Source organism: Notothenia coriiceps, unplaced genomic scaffold, assembly GCF_000735185.1.
Source record: "Notothenia coriiceps isolate Sejong01 unplaced genomic scaffold, NC01 NC01_scaffold00037246, whole genome shotgun sequence".
In the NCBI taxonomy this organism is placed as follows: Eukaryota; Metazoa; Chordata; class Actinopteri; order Perciformes; family Nototheniidae; genus Notothenia; species Notothenia coriiceps.
The window spans coordinates 21,192,569-21,209,222 of NW_011369947.1; the positions used below are offsets into that span (position 1 = coordinate 21,192,569).

General features: G+C 40.7%; 1 protein-coding gene and 1 long non-coding RNA gene across 2 annotated transcripts in view; both read left to right on the plus strand.

Moving 5' to 3' along the window:
- The first annotated feature begins 2,074 nt into the window (after window positions 1–2,074).
- On the plus strand, window positions 2,075–5,031 carry LOC104966128 (protein jagged-1b-like). Its single transcript, XM_010795278.1, has 2 exons — window positions 2,075–2,391; window positions 4,717–5,031. The coding sequence occupies exons 1-2, from the start codon at window positions 2,329–2,331 to the stop codon at window positions 5,029–5,031; spliced, it is 378 nt and encodes a 125-aa protein (XP_010793580.1). The 5' UTR covers window positions 2,075–2,328.
- A 10,556-nt stretch (window positions 5,032–15,587) lies between these two features.
- Window positions 15,588–16,654, plus strand: part of LOC104966127 (uncharacterized) — a 7,067-nt gene continuing 6,000 nt past the window's right edge. The window contains exon 1 of the long non-coding RNA XR_800625.1: window positions 15,588–15,600. This is a non-coding gene — a long non-coding RNA (uncharacterized lncRNA). The remainder of the gene's footprint in view (window positions 15,601–16,654) is intronic.

The following is a 16,654-nucleotide window of genomic DNA, read 5'->3' on the forward strand; positions in this document are numbered from 1 at the left end:
GGGTGAGGGAGGAGGAGTGGGGGGGGGAGTGTTTTGTCTCTCTTTCAGTGACAACAGTCCAATAATCTATTCATGGGGCTCCTCCAGGGAAAAGAGCCCAGCTGCTCTAATTTGAGAATAAAGAGGAGGCTACCTTTGTTCTGTCGCTCAGGCTCTATTTCATGAAGAAACATCAACCACCTCAACCTCCTCTCCCTCCTCCCATCCGCCCCTCTCCCTCCCTCGCCTTCCTCCACTGCCTGCTTTCATTCCTCCACTCCCAACATTACATATTTCACATAAGATGTATCTCATCTTTTCTCATTATCTCACGTTTTCTAGTGTGTGCATTTCTGTCAATGAGGAACAACTTTTACATCCATTGTTCATCACACTTGTACCTTTATCCACATGTTTAGTAATCTCCTTGTTGTGCTGTCTTTGTGTATTTTCTAATAAATACAAAAAAGATTTAAATATGAAATAAGATATTTGAAAGTGTACTATTCTGTGTGTGTTTTACTGTCTATTGCTTTTAAACATGATCGCTCTACATCAGGGTCGTCAGGTCGAATTTCATCGCGGGCCACATCAGCATTATGGTTGCACTCAAAGGGCCGGTTGTAACTTTAAGACAATATAAAAATACATTTATATATATTTAATATATATAAAATAATGTATCATATTACATTATTGCCTCTGCATTGGATTATTATTGGATAGGGTAATAACTTAATAATTAACTATGTCTGAAAGCAGAAGTCTAGGGCAAATAATTGCAAGTCTCTTCAGTGAGAATGTCACAAAATGATTTAAAAAGAAAAGCCAAATTCTGGAAAAAAAGGCAAATTCTGAGAAAAAAGGCATATTTTGAAGAAAAAAATCAAATTCTGAGAAAAAAGTCAAATTTGAGATGCATTGTGCTCCATGTATGGGCAACACGCTTCTGTAAAGTGGCATGTAATCGTATAATAAACATATCATATCTTTTGCAAGCTCTTGTGGGGCCACATAAAATGAATTCGCGGGCCGGATATGGCCCCCGGGCCTTGAGTTTGACACCCCTGCTCTAAATGATCAGAAATACATTGAGATTTTTGCACAACTAAGAAAGTCCAAAATTAGGAAAATAAAATGTTAAAAACACGAGGGATGAAGAAAAAACTAAGTTTGTAAAAGTGGATTAATTGAAATGAGGTTAAACCTAGATGATGATGATGAGGGTGATTGTGGTAGTGATGAAGGTGGCGGATGTAAATTGAGATCATCAGGTGGTTATTTTGACAGTAACTGCAGGAATCTGTAAATGACTTGTGACATCACTAAGGGCTTTTATTTTGAAAGTTGTTTACTTTATACACAGCATTGAAATTAGGATTTTTTTTTTTAATGTTTAACGGTCCCAAAAAACCTATAGTTTTATTTTGTGCACCTCAGATAATATGCTTTTTTTTTGTGCACAGTTTATTATATATAGTTGGTTTAGAATTTATGAAGAAGCCCCTAAAGTTTTAGTTTAATGTATATCCACCTACAAGATATCCACTTCATATATCATCAAAACTAAAATGCATCAAACAAACCTGCAACATTTTATTGTCCGCACATTTAAGTCGTAAAAAGACATCACATACTGTTACAAAAAATGCTTTTTCTTCCAGCACTTTGAAGCTTATAATACAAATATAATGTGCTAAATTTAAAGAAAATCCTTTGGTTTCAGTTCAAAGCTAGTTGTTTTTGACCCTTCGGAGCCACCGTACAGGTAGCAGCAGCACGACACCAACATTACTGACGATATTACAGAAATGTGAGAAGTAGGGTCCGTATTTGAAAAATAACTTAAACAGTCATCTTTACTTTCTTCTTCGGTTTCTAGAATTATCATTCCGACGATAAACCCCTCTCATGTCAGCTTTGTTTTTTTTTGGACTCCATGCGTGAAGGCACTTCTGCACCTCCATGTGAACTGACTGTAAACAAACCGCTGCTCATTAATATACACCAGGGGGTGTGGTCTATAATAAGCCCCGCACCCTTCTGGTGGATATTACCCAGCCTTCCTCTGAACGGATCAAAGTGCTGTCCGCGCTTCAGCTGCAGACAAGTCGGTTTCCTACTGCGTTTAGTGGTAATACAAAAACATAAAAAACAGGACAATAGCAGACAAAAGGTTCTCTTACAGGAAGGACGAGGGACGCATATTTTCTGTCAGGAATTTGTGGAGGTTTTTTCTGGGAAGTAAAGCTGTGCATGTCCCATCCGGAGGGGAATAAACCCGGAGTGGAGGGACGCACCGACTCTCACTGAGCACCGACAGCCGAAAAGCAGCACCCCACCACCGGCATGACTGTGACGCGGAGCTCGGTCCTGCTCCTGCAGACCCTGCTGCTCTCTGCCCGCATACAGGTACCCCAGACTCGAGTCATATTTAAACAGCAACTGGCTTGGTTTTGAGCAATGCAACCAAAAAATTCTTCACGTTCTGGATGAAATGATGTTGATTTATCTTCCTGACATCCTCATAAATCAGCACTTTCCACCAAGTTAGAGAAAGTCGTGTCAAGTAGAAATTTGCTGGACTCTTTACTTTTCAAACGTATAATGCATTATCAAATGTGTTGATATTAATATACACGTGCCTGGAGAAACTAACATTTAAGGCACAAAGAGCTGCATTTAGTTACTTAAAATATCCTAAATGCTCTCAAGTCGGCTCTTATAGGAATATCATGATAAATCCTCACTTTATCTGGATTTCAAAGTATTTGCAATTTGTGGTGTAGCTCTCAGAAAACAGTCAATCCTTTAATATAAAAATGGATTACCAAAACAAATTCTTAAAATTCACATGAAATTGTCCTGTGTTCGAAAAAAGTGACTTTAAGGGGTAAAAAAACCCACAACATTTCTTCAGTCTTCTCTGATATCAGTGATTCAGGAGTTTAACATTTAAGATGAGGCTGTAATTACAGCATTTAAAGGACCATTAATTCACATTTACGGTTGTGTGCATCGATAAATCATTTTTTATGGGACTCTAGCTCCACAAGGATATAAATTCCATTTGTTTTTGGTCAGCTTGGGATCACATGGACTCTCTTTTTGGGCTCATGCGTTGCACTGGCCACAAACTGTTGTTAAAATCAATCATTGGACTAACATTGACTTTGTTTTTCTTAATCATAATCCTTCTTTTCCTTTATGGTAATCAGTTTTCAATGTGGGCTGCTGTGGGTGAAAGAGATCCTGCAGGGAACACTGAAGTCGTAAAGTAAAAGTATCGAGAGCAGTGTTTCCTGCAGCAGTTGAACTCTGTGACACCACAACTCATTCAGCGACTTTATGTGCTCTCACTTTTCACCTGTTTTTATAAAGTTTAGCTTTCTTCTCATTGGTTATTTTTACACTTCCTGTACAGAACATGTAGCTGTCGTTTTAGAGCTTGTTACGAAAAAGCATCCAGGTGGAATTATTTACATCTTTTTCCGCCTCTAAAACAACAACAATATACAAATGGAGTTTGGAGTCAGAAATGAATGCTTTCCTTTGATGTTTGATCGTTGCCGAATTACTTACTGCCGATCAACAAATGGATTAGTTAGTGGATAGTTTTGCTTTGTCTCCATGCCTGCTTTCTTCTACAGCTTCACGGGTTTTGTCTAATCTTTGTTCAAACTAGTGAAATTCTAGGGGAAAACCCAGAGTTTAATATTTCACGGTGTATTTTGGGGTAACGGTTGTATAAAACATAATTTAGATTAAATGAAGAGCTGCAACCATTTTAAAAATATGAGATTGTCATGCATTTCTTGTAACTTTTAGGGCCAATCAACAATTTTGTACACCTGTCATGCAGAGTAGTACTCGGCCTGTAGTGATTTCCTCCAATCAGTTTGGATCTGTTTCAGGGGGATTTGAGGAGAAAAAACCTGAGTTTAAAAATGAAAAGGACTTCTTAGGAGTTCCCATCATACGGTGTTGCTACTTGCCTTCATCCATGGTAGTTGAAGTTGGTTAGGTTTTTGGATATTTCAAAAATGATGGATGCCCCGTTCTGACTTGTTTTTTTGAATACCAGTCTGATAGTGGCGTTAGGTTACCTGTATGACTCACTGTGTGCAGGCTTGACTCAAACATGGCTCTCCTAGCTTTGTATAACAAGAAATGACAACTTAATCAATATAATATATATGTATGTAAATAGTTTCCAATATCAAGTTGGCCCATTTGTCACCGAAACCCTATCTAGCTATTTGAGTAAAAAAATCATCTGATATCCAATATGTGCATCAAGATATCGCTGCATCTCTTTGCAAGATAAGAGTGAAGTTGAACACATGGGCAGAGTAGATGTCTTCACTGGGCCGACGCTTTAGACTGAATCAGGAACCTTCCTAAACCCGATGTGGATAAATATATTTTCTTAACAAAAGACACCAGATCCAAAAGGGAACCAAGGACAGTCAGATCCAGTTCAAGTGAAGATTTGAATTAGTTGGTTTAGACATTACCCCAAATCTAATCAAGAGACGAACACAAGAATCTGGGTGTTTAACACATAGACCTGAGATCAGCAGAATCTATACAACTGGACCTTTCTTTAGTCCCATGTCGATCTTGACGATGGTTCATGGTTTCTTAGAACTAATTGGACCAATGAGGACTTTAAAAGACTTGTTGCCTTCATTCTTTCCTCCCTCTGAACTCACCTGTCCGTCCCTTTCTCTGCAGGTTTCTTCAGCTTCGGGACACTTTGAGCTCCAGATTTTGTCGATGCAGAACGTTAACGGTCAGCTGCAGACCGGCGCCTGCTGCGACGGACCCCGGGACGTGACTGATCGGCGATGCTCGGCGGACGAATGTGACACCTACTTCCGGGTGTGCCTGAAGGAGTACCAGCTGAAGATCTCCTCGGCCGGGCCCTGCAGCTTCGGCACCGCCTCCACCCCCGTGCTCGGTGGAAATAACTTTTCTTTACGCAATGCCAAGAGCAACGCCAGAGCCAGGATCGTGCTGCCGTTCAGCTTCGCTTGGCCGGTGAGTTAAAAGATTGTCTTTTTGCTTGGATGTTTCATTTTTTGTGTCTGAGAAAGTTTGGTTATGGACATGTTTTGTTGCTTTGTCAGCCAGATGTTCAGTTGTTGGACTAAAGACTTGGATCAGAACTTTATCAACATCAGGATGTGACGATCAGTTCTCAGACAGATGTGCTGTGTTTCCGGTGTTCATTCAGTTTCTGCTGTTTGACTGAGGAAGTTTCCGCTCATCAGTCAAACGGAAAGGACATTTTTGAAGGTATTAAATAGTTTGCCTTCAGCTGAGGCTATTTAAGGTCTACTTCTTTATTTAGATTTTCTTTCTAGATTTCTTTCTTTATTCTTTATCAGATCTGCAGCATAGACGGGCGGTGAGTCAGGGAAAGCATCAGTATCTCTCTGATATTTCACCGTCACAAGATAAGATAGGATAATCCTTTACTAGTCCCACAGCTGGGAATAGTTTTGATAACAGAAAAAACACTTTTTGGGACTTTAAAGGTCAGGAGACTTGGAATGTGGATTGAAGTTGTTAGAAAAAGTTCTATAGTGCAAATAAGTGTTTTTGTCCTTCCTTAAAGAGTTATCAGGTTGAAAGATGAATAAGTCTGAAACATTTATTAGCCTCCTCTGCTTTGAGAATTTTCCTTCAAACTGTTACCTGAACACCTTAAGCCTTTCTGTTGATACCAACTAGATGCGTAAACCTTTACAACTAAAACTGAATTTCATTATTTCATTTGACCTTTTTGATACCAGAATCCTGAGTCATGAATCTGCTGGTTTGACTGATCGTTATGAGCTCCTAAGAGAGGTTTCATTTCTATCTCCTGTGTATTGTCCCTGTGGGAACTAAAAGCAAATATGGAGCTGGCTGGTTTCTTTCTCTGATCCTCCTCAGAGTTGTTCTGGTTTGAGTCCAGATCCCTGTGGTGCTCCCTCAGCAGACACTGGCTGGGTTTCATGTGCTCATCAGTGGCTGCTGTGGTTTCCTGCCTGGAACTACAAATGAGGTCAAACTGCTCTGGTTGAGGCGCTGCATTGAGGATAGCCGAGGGCACCTACTCCTTTCTTCCCTGCGTTGTTGTGGTAGTTATCCCCTGACCTCTCAGCGTGGCGGGGGATAAAGGCTCGTTTTTGGCCGGCTGTAGGACATTCCTGGTGTTGACCCTGGTTACTGACATGTTAAATGAAGCTGTCGTCGGGCAGAATGAGGTTTCTGATTTTGTTGTTCCCTTTTCTTTTTTTTTTTTATAAACTGGCAGAACTAAACAAAACCGCCTCTCTGCCTGCGTCAGTCGTGTTTATTGGAGCTCTGATGGCAGCTTAGCATGTGGAAAGTCGTGCCAAATCTGCGGCATTTCATCCGAGAGTCCCCGGTTTGCTCAGTCATTCCCCTTTCTCTTTTTAATTTAAAGCCCTTGTGTTTTTTTAAAATCCTTTCCCTACTCCTATCTTGTCATTTAGCATTTTTTAAACCCTTTTTTCGGTGTCTCAGCCTTTCTGATGCTGATCTCAGCTTCATCCTTTTTGTTTCTTTCTGTGCTTTTTCTTTGGGTTATATCAGCAGAGCACTATGGGAACAATGGGCAGGACCATTGCTGGGCTGCAGCCGGGGCTTATGGGACAATGCTGGGGGCGGAGGGATGGGATTTGGGGTGGGCGGTGGAACAATGTATCCGCCGCAAGAGAGACAGTAGTGGAGGTGGGTTAGTAAAAGTAAAATGGCAACCAGAGCAAAGTTAGTGATGCATACTGAAATCTCCCCTACTGTCACTGTGCTGTTGACCCACCTGGAGCTACAACTTCACTACAAACACACTTTCAATTCTTTATTTCAAAGCATGGGAAAAGACAGTTTATTCTGAAGGTGGTACTCTATGAAATTCTGTGACTTCACAAGGTCATAAAAATGTACATTCTCTTAAGGGGCAGAAAGGAGATCAAGACATTGATATAAGCTTCCTCTGCACTAGGGGGACTTCTGCCTCCAGTTAGTGCAAGAGGAAAGGTCAGGAGGTCACCAAAGAGACCAGGTTTCATGCTGTCGTGTAGATTACATTTCAAAGGTTTCAGGATAACCTGACCCGTAGGTGTGAAGATATATTAATATTTTATAAAATAATGAAACTACACATTTTAATCATACTAATTTGTGATGGAAACAGGTTTATTTGATTCAACCACACTATTGATTTTTTAGTTCAGTAACAGAAAAATGTAGTCCATAATTCCTTTTAGGTACATAATGACTGTTTTAAATATAAATATACACCAAAAATAGTATTCTGCTTCTCTAGTGTGAGGGTTTGTAGTTTTATTTTCTTATCTTATTGTATTATCATATCAAACTGAATATTTGTCTAGTTTTGTACTGTTGGTCAGACAAAGGGACGTCACCTCTGGAAATGTGTAATGGATACATTTGATGGATAAAGAGTTTTTTCAGAACAAAACAAATATATATTATGATACTGAAACATGGAAATAATTATTATTTACAGATTGAGTGACATCTTAAATGTTTTTGTTTTTAAAGTAACCCTCAAAAAGTCTTAAATGTTCTAGCTTTATTAATAACGTCAGATAAAATCCCTAACACAACATAAATAGAGGAAGTGTTTTAGTTTGAGCGCTCCTCCTCCTCTCTGCCTGGACCTGCCTCCACATGTCGCCTGGCTCTGAATGCTCACAAAGTATTTTCCCACACTGAGCTTCCAGCCAGAGAAAGCAGTTCCACCTCTTCAATCAAACAATCAAAGGGACGGGGAGTGACGGGAAATCACCAACAGTCGAATGCTGGTAGATGTTTTGGCATAAGTGAGTGGAACCTGTTGGCAGCTGTCATGTTCCTGTTCTCGTCTTCAAATCTAATTATCAAAGTGTTTTTGAGGTGCCACCCACTATGTTTGGTGGGCAAGACATTTATTTTTCCTGCGGGGTCATCAGCCCGACGCCCAGATCCTGTGTCAGCCAGCGAGGTGACGCAAGGATGTGGCAAGAGTTGTTGAGGGTTTTCAGTCACAGCTCCGGCACGTTAGCTCGGTTCTGCTTTAGTGACAGTTATGTGGCGTCGAGGTAAACAGCTCTTTGGTACACTGGAGGCATGACGCTCTGTGTGGAGCCACTCAGAACGAATCGGGAAGATTTTTTACAGATTTGTAAGACTGAGGTCGTGTTTTTTATTCGTTCTGGTTTTAGATTCTGGTTCAAAATCTTGTTGGTAAGGAAAGAAAATATGTGGAAAGCACAAACAAGCTTGGTTTTCAGCTGCCACAAACAATGACTCATCATGAAGGATGACATATTTTGTAATACTTTGGGTAGAATAAACACAACAATAAATACAAATCTTCTGTTGAGATTGACAAAGTGGCATCTATGATTCTGGACATCAAAATGTATCTCAGTGCATTTTCATACTTGCAGAAAAAACCCTACGCTCCTGCTTTCAGTTTATATGCATTAGTGATTACATTTTGATTCTCACAGCTTACTTTGGTGACGCTCCGCCACACTTTGCATGCTAGCCCGGCTTGCATTCGTAAACATCAAAGTAAACACGTCCAAACTTCCCCTCTCAGTGTTTGCTGTAACGCCTCAGCTGAATTGAAAGAGAAAGAATGTGGTTAAGAGACATTTCCATATTTAGGGGAAAGCCGTGTTTGCGGGAACATGATGCTAAAACTGGTTTCTCTGGGAAGAGGTCATACGGGTGAAGAAACAAACAATCAGGCGATGAGACAGGTGGAAACAAAAATAAAACTAGACAACCTTTTTTTTGAGAAAAAGTATGGGAACTGTTCATTTATGACCCAAATGATCTGTTGTAAAAATAAATCACAATTTACAAACTAACTTCCTGTTTTAAAGTGGACCTATCATGCTATATTTGAACAATATATTGTAGGGCCATACCTATATAAAACATCTACATAACAGATCATGCATTTTAGCCATGCCTCATTTCGCTCTATTAGCTCTATTCCAACCCTGTCTTCACAAGGGCTGATTCTGTGGCAAATGAGCTGCAGCTGACCACGCCCCCCTGTAAAGGAGGGGGGCGTGGCACGAGCGTCATGTTACCATGCTGTTACTATGCCACGGCAACCCCACATTCCCCTGATGTATGGAGAGTGGCCCATATAGGCGGAGCACCTTGTTTCTGACGTCAGAGATATTTCAAATCTGGATCAGTCTGTATCAGATCCGTTAAAGACCCGTTTTTAGAGATTTGGGTATGGAGGAAAAGAGAGACGGTTGTGTTTTCTGACACTTGGTGAGTTCCCTGAAACACCGGGGACACATATTCATGTATAAAAGAGGTACAAAAGTGCATTTTGCATGATAGGTCACATTTTAACTTTGACCTCCTGTAATAACTGAAGTCATATGAACAGAGTTTGTGTACAATGAGGGATAATTAGTAAGATTTTAGGTGATTTTACTTCACATTTGTCTTCGAAACAATATAGTATTTTATTATCTGGATAAACTGTTGGTTTGTGACCAACCTGTCTGGTTGTTGTATCTTTTTAGTGATGCTACCTCATGCTCAGATATTAACTAGAGAAGTACGGTTTTGTTCATAATAATAATAATAGAAACAATGGACAAAACTAACCAAAAAATACCTAGGTTGTGAAAAACTGCAATGATTCTATAACAGAGTCTTCAACAAAGGAGACTGCAAGTCACCTGAAGTCAATGTAATAAATCCAAACTCCACACAAGCAAAACAATCTGCCTCTCAGTGAAACTTCTGGAGCTGTTGATTGTGTGATGGAAAACAGTTTTGTGGGGTCTGTATGAACATATCGTTGAGTTCACATGGCTGCAAACACATCAAAGATCCACGCCAGACATTGGTGTGTAAATCCACCGTCATTTTCCATCTTCAAAAGAGAACACAGGAAACGTATAAGACATGAGTGAATCCCCTGTGTGATGTTTGTTATGGCTCATTATGGTCCAATAATCCTGTCGGCTGCTCTGAGCGCTCGATAGCCCGACATCACAGCCCGAGCTAACCGCTAATCTGAAAGCTACATGGACCACTGTGGTTTCCTGCAGGGCTGAGTGTTGGGGCGACAGAGTTTATCTAGCTGCTGTGGATCTACGCCAACACCAGCAGGGTTTAATAAATGTGGACAGGATGATGTGAGACCACCGAGGATGAAGTTCAGGCACATTTAAAGCATGTTTTTTTATTTAATCAAAGAGCACTGATTTAACATAAACCAGAAACTCATCATGTCAACAGGTTTCTGGGGTTTCCACTCTTGCTCTGGCAGTTTTCCCGCTGCGGTTTTGGATGTTGGTCGGGTGTTAGTGCTGAGCTCTCTTCACACAGGACTGATGTTAGCAGGAGAGATATGACTGGGATTCTGTTCAAGCTTTTCTTGAAGGGATAAAGCACCCTGGAACAACAGGAACATTTAAGTTTATGCAGTGAGTTGTAAAATGTTCTATAAGACAAGCTTGAAATACTTTGTCCAACTTTCAAACATAACATTAGCCTTTCTGCTCTGTAATCTCTTTGAAGGACATCTCACTGATCTATCATTTATCTCTGCAACAAGGAGCTAATATTACCCGATAATATCAGCAATGCTTAAATAATGTCCTGTTGTTTTATGAGCCAGATCGCATTCGAATTGAATTACTCAAATCCATATTTATTGCCGCAGGGAGTCTGCAACCTGCCAATCACCCAAAGGAATGTACTTCTATACTTGTGAGGACTCTGACTGGCAAATATATTGCCTTAACATATAAAGTTCACCTCAAAACTGAGTCTTAACCATAGGTCTTAACCCCCAAACAAGCCATTGAAGAAGGGAAGACCAGACATAATCTCCTCAGACTCCATGTTTAAAACTTAAATGAGTCTTCTCAAAGAGCCCACAAAACACTCTCTTCCGTCTTTGTGTTTCCCTGCTCCTATTTCTGGAGTCCCTGCGTTTGAATGGTGTGAATGTTGGAGGGAAAGTGTCACTAGAGAGAGCGCGAGAGAGAACTCTGCAAGCCTCAAACCACAATACAATACACACACACACGCACGCACGCACACGCGCGCGCACACACACTGGCTCTGCTCTGTCTGTCATTCGATAGTGGTGAGAGCGACAGTGGCTTTAAGAGAGACAAAGAGTTTCAAAGTGAAGCCGAAATAATGGGACGCAAAACCCCAAAACACACACACACACACACACACACACACACACACACACACACACACACACACACACACACACACACACACACACACACACATACTCTGTGCAGTAAAATTAGGGACTTTAGGAAGTTTCAGTGACACGACTATTTAGTTTTGAGTCTTTCTCATGAAATACTTAATGTTCAGAGAAGTTGACTTCTTCTGTGTTTATTATTCAGAGACTGATCCTATATTTGCTTTTCCTGAAAACTATGTTTATATTTAAATCTGAAGTCAATATTCTGTGAATGCTGCAGTCTCTTTTGAAGAGACAATTTCATAACATGTACAATTGATGTGCACTTTAAGAGCAGTTGTATATACTATAGGTAGGATGTTTAACACCATAAATTATAAGAATTGTTTAATTTCTATTAAATATTTGTATTTATGATGAATAGTCTTCAAGTATCAAATCCAATTTCTTCAAATTGTATTTGTATTAAATGAAGTGTTATCGGGGGACCAATGCCAATATCCATCTTAACGGCCCGTCCACACGGCGGCGTGCGTTGAAGCTTCAACACTTCTTCCCATTCACGTTGAATGGGGTGACGTCCCGCTTTGCCGAACTGCATTGTGGTTCCGTCGCTTCGCTTTGCTCTCGTTGCTCGCTTCTAAAGTTGAGAAGTTCTACTTATGAAGCTCCGACAGAAGCGTCAGCCAATCAAATCATATGCCAGTACAAGCGCTAGCCAATCAAACCGCGTGCTTGTGTCTCCGGGGCGGGAGATTCATGTGATTGGTTGTTGGTCGAGTTTCAGACACGCCCACCGGCAAGCTTCAACGCACGCCGCCGTGTGGACGCTGCGTAACAGTTTTTTGTAGGTTTGGGCATATTTCACAATTTTACGACATTAGATTTTCCAAGTTTTATCCAATAAGTATCCAACATATAAACATAGAACAACTGCAAATCTTAGAATTTTAATAAAAGTTTGTTGTTTTGAAATGATAAAACCTTCAACAAAATCGATCAAAATGTATTAATTTTCCCTCTTTCTGTCTTTTTGTGCAGAGATCCTACACATTGATCGTGGAAGCCTTGGACTTCAACAACGACTCGTCCTCCGGCAGTGAGTATCTTCATCATTATCCTCTTCATCATCCTTCCTTCTTCACTCCTCTCTGCTCCACTGACACAAACATGACCTTTAACCTGAGAGCTTGAATCCATAAAGATGCCACTTCTGTGTGAAAACTAACGGACTCCAAATCGGCTTCGGTGTGTTTGTTCAAACGTTGAAAGAAAACTTCAAATGGTCATTTCACGTACAGGATAGAAAATAATATCACCTATGAAATCCTAGGCCTAGCACAGGACTTTGATTAATGTGCTTTAGGCCAACAGTGGTAGAGAATGATATATACCTGGGTGACATATTAGCAAATATATTAAATATTGAGCAGAGGCGATAACCAATTTATTTACAAAAAAACTAAAAATTGTATCTAAAGAAAATGTATTCACAATTTGTTGTGATGTTATGAGGCATTAAGGCATAGATTATTTTTGCAAGCCCCTGAATTACTAGACGCCATACTGTAATATTAACTGTCAATTTTCTGGGACTTCATTTCTTCCAGGGTGTCCACGGGGTCTTAAAAAGTATTAAAAGATCAATTTAGCCAAAATGAAGGCTATTAAAAAGTATTAAACTGCATTTTCCAAGGTATTACATTTTGTAGCTTGTTTTCAATAAGTATATAAATTGTCCAAAGAGGTTGTATTCTACAGTGTGCCTGAATGTAATCATTGCGTAGGTGTGTAGTGTGATTCTGTGTAGTTTATTTATGGCATCCCGTTGGATTTGACGTCATCTGAACAGGACATCTCACGCTCACTGCTTGATAGCGCGCGAAGGTCCGTTTACGCCTGTTGTTAAACAACATCGTTATGGGGAAATGCAAGTCTGCGTCCAAATGGTTGGAAGATAAGGAGGAAGGACAATCAATACTGTATTTAGTCAATGTGAGGTTAAGTGTGTCGCCAATTGTGCATAAAGTATGCTTTGGTATTAGACTAAAGATTGGATGAAATAACCAATTTAAATATTTACCTCTGGTTTCTGGGACATTATTTCTTGGCAGAACTATTTATCAATCAATTACGTAATTAATCAAATTTTGGTTTAAACTGCTTCTTAAATGTGCCTTATCTATTTTGTTTTCTCAGCAGACGAAAACTGCGTGGACCACTTCAGCTGGTGTCACCTGGTTCCCCAGCACGGCGTGTGTAACCACAAGTTCTACGGACAGCAGTGCTGCAAGTCCTGTGCCAGCAAGAGCCAGTAAAGCTCCGTTACCTCTGTGGCTTCAGGCCTCGGAGGAATACACCACCACAGAGGCCCGTTGGGGGCGATTACTCACAACAACACACAGAACTGTGCTCCACACTTGTGTGTTTTCTTCCTGGAGTACTTGACTAATACATTTCAAAAAAGAAGAGAAAGAGAGAAATCATGGACCATGAGTCCATGGCATGAACTGTCAAAGTCATAATTTCAATGACCACATTGTAACTGGAAAGACAACGCAAAAAAAATACTTGTTGTAATATATATATATATATATATATATATATATATATATATATATATATATATATATGTTGTTGTTTTGTTGAGTGTTCTCCTTTTGGAAACCTCTAAAGCTACAAGCATCAAGAGAACAGGAAAGCGACAATAGCGTTTAGCCTGCTACATGTTGTATTTTTAAAGCATCTGGTTTTCAAAAGCCCTTTATTTAAGTTATTATGGTCCGTAAATATTATGATTTGCATTTTTGTCAGGTGTACAGTGGATCTGTGACATGTTATTTCGATGTTTGGATATACATAGGAATTGTGCCAGTCACCTTGGATCCAGTTTTTAATGAGATTTTATTTGAGGCATGGTCCATATGCCTTCTGCAACTTCTTCTCCCTCCTCTGCTTAAGTTTACTGCTGCTGAATCATATTGGACAAGCTGAGAATCACTTTTTCCTGTCATTCCATCTGTTAAGCTATGGAAAATATCTGGTATCGTCAACTTTTATCCAGGTCACGTGTAAGTGGTCGCTCTGCTGGTTCGGTTATGGTATACAACTTGATAATCTACTTTGTCCTTTTCCTTTTCTTTCGATGGATCACAGCAGCATTGGGCCCCAGCCGCGGAATTTGACATCACAAAGAAACTTACAATAAGCACAATAAACATAAAGTGCTACTGCAAATAGGTTTCTATCTGCTTTTTAATTATCGACAATGTATAGTTTATGGTCAGGGCGGGGTTTTTTCAATTAACGAGGTAGCCATTCCACTATTTTTTAGCCATGTGGCAAAACATAGCCATACGATAGGAACAGGAATCATATTTTATTCAGTCAGACCAAGGTTGGACATTTTTCTTGCATCTCAGCAGCTCTGCTTGCCAAATAGAAGAACACAGACAAACAGCAAGACCGTAGATTCACCTGAAGAAGAAGATGATCAAGACCCTCATAACATACATTTCATCTGGATTATCCCACTGAAATAATATAATGGAGGATTGGAGTGGACGCACAAAGGAGTACTCCAGTCCAACCTATTAATTGTGAGATCTCCGATATGATGGTAAGAATACACTATTCCCTGCTGACATGGTTTGGGGTCAGAGATCATGTTGTTGGACGAGGATACATGGGCCCAACTCCCGCAGTGAAGGAATAACAACCAAATTGACCAATTCATAAAAATGCACATGTTGGAGTGTATGTTTAAAAAAAAATGTCCTGGGTGTGAATGACTAGATCAAATCACAGCATGGGAGGCCAGTGCCACGTTTCTTAAAGGGATGATGTGGAAACAAGGGTAAAGAAGGGAGAGGAGAGGATGATGCAGAGCTTGCGTGGGGTGCAGTCTAGATAGTGCGAGGTTCGGTTTTGGTTGAGAGAGACAGTGTAGTTTGCTCTTCACAGTGTGAAGGAGTTTGCCTGGAGGAATTCAGAAGAGCATGACAATGCCACTTTTAAAACAGACTCGCAGAAAATTGGCTTAAAGGCTTTAACTTGACTCATCCACACCAACAACCTGGTCGATAGCAAATATTACAAATCGGAAGAAATCTTTAGAATATTCTTCATGTTCCAAGCAACAATGTTGTCGGTACCAAAATGTGTCACAGCAAGTGGATCAGGGTGGACCCAAATGCAGGGAACAGGAACTTTTAGCCTTCATCTTCAGCCTTTTTCCCAGCGGCAGAGAGCACAGCACTTCAGATAACGGCAACAAACAAGAACCTAACAAAAACCAGGAACTTAACAGCAAGCAGAACTGAGAAGAGTGAAGTGCAGGGTGTTCAGAGGTGCAGTCATTGGCAGGGCTGATGGGGGAACAGGTGAAATAAAAAGGCCAGGACTGACAATCACAGAAAGGCAGGAAAACAGACCAAGGACAGGAAGTAAAAACGAGATATGAGCAAAAATGTAACGCAAAAGCCACCTCATAATTGGGCTTTTTGTCCAATGTTTAAGAACGTTCGATAACTTTTTTTCCCCCCTCATAAACTTTCTAACATAAAGCGTGTTTCCCAAGACAGTGTTTTCGTACGGCTGATTATGCCACCCCTTTCTCCTCTCAGGCGGCCGCGGGGGCAGCGATTGCTCTTTAATCAAGCCGTCGCAAGGATCATGGCGGCGCCGGAGTCCCCCCATACGTCTCCGGGCTGCATGCTGTTTACCGGGCACAGCTGTGAGCCAGAAACAACACAGGGCTGGGAACCACGCAAACACAAACATCATGTCGGCTAAGGCTACACATACAGCAATATACACGTGTTCACTGAGCTCAGGATGGCCTGTGAAGGAAGGTAATGTGTGTGGTGAGAGATGCTTAGAGGAATTTAGCGTGCATTGGCATCTTTTCCATGCATGATGTGTGTTGTGTGTGTGTGTGGTGTGTGTGTGTGTGTGTGTGTGTGTGGTGTGTGTGTGTGTGTGTGTGTGTGTGTGTGTTGTTGTGTGTGTGTGTGTGTGTGTGTGTGTGTGTGTGTGTGTGTGTGTGTGTGTGTGTGTGTGTGTGTGTTGTGGTGTGTGTGTGTGTGTGTGTACAATACGATAAAAATGGTATGTTCCTTATGCTGCTTATCTCTGCGTGGAGGCAGGCAATTTTACTGCTTAGGCCTTACACTATTGCTTTGTTTTTCCAGATGGGACTCCGATATCCCTCAAACCATATTGGTTCATAATGACATATTTTGATTATTACAAAGCAGGCCAGCCGCACATCCAACACGGCAAGCATTACTGCAGGCAAGAGAGAGCCAAGACTGGAATAAAGAGTGACAAAGGAGGTTACTATCTTACACAGGCTCGGCACCCTCTACCTGGACTCTATGGGTACTACCTCTCAACCCATACTATGCAAGGCATTCACCTACTGAGATATCCATA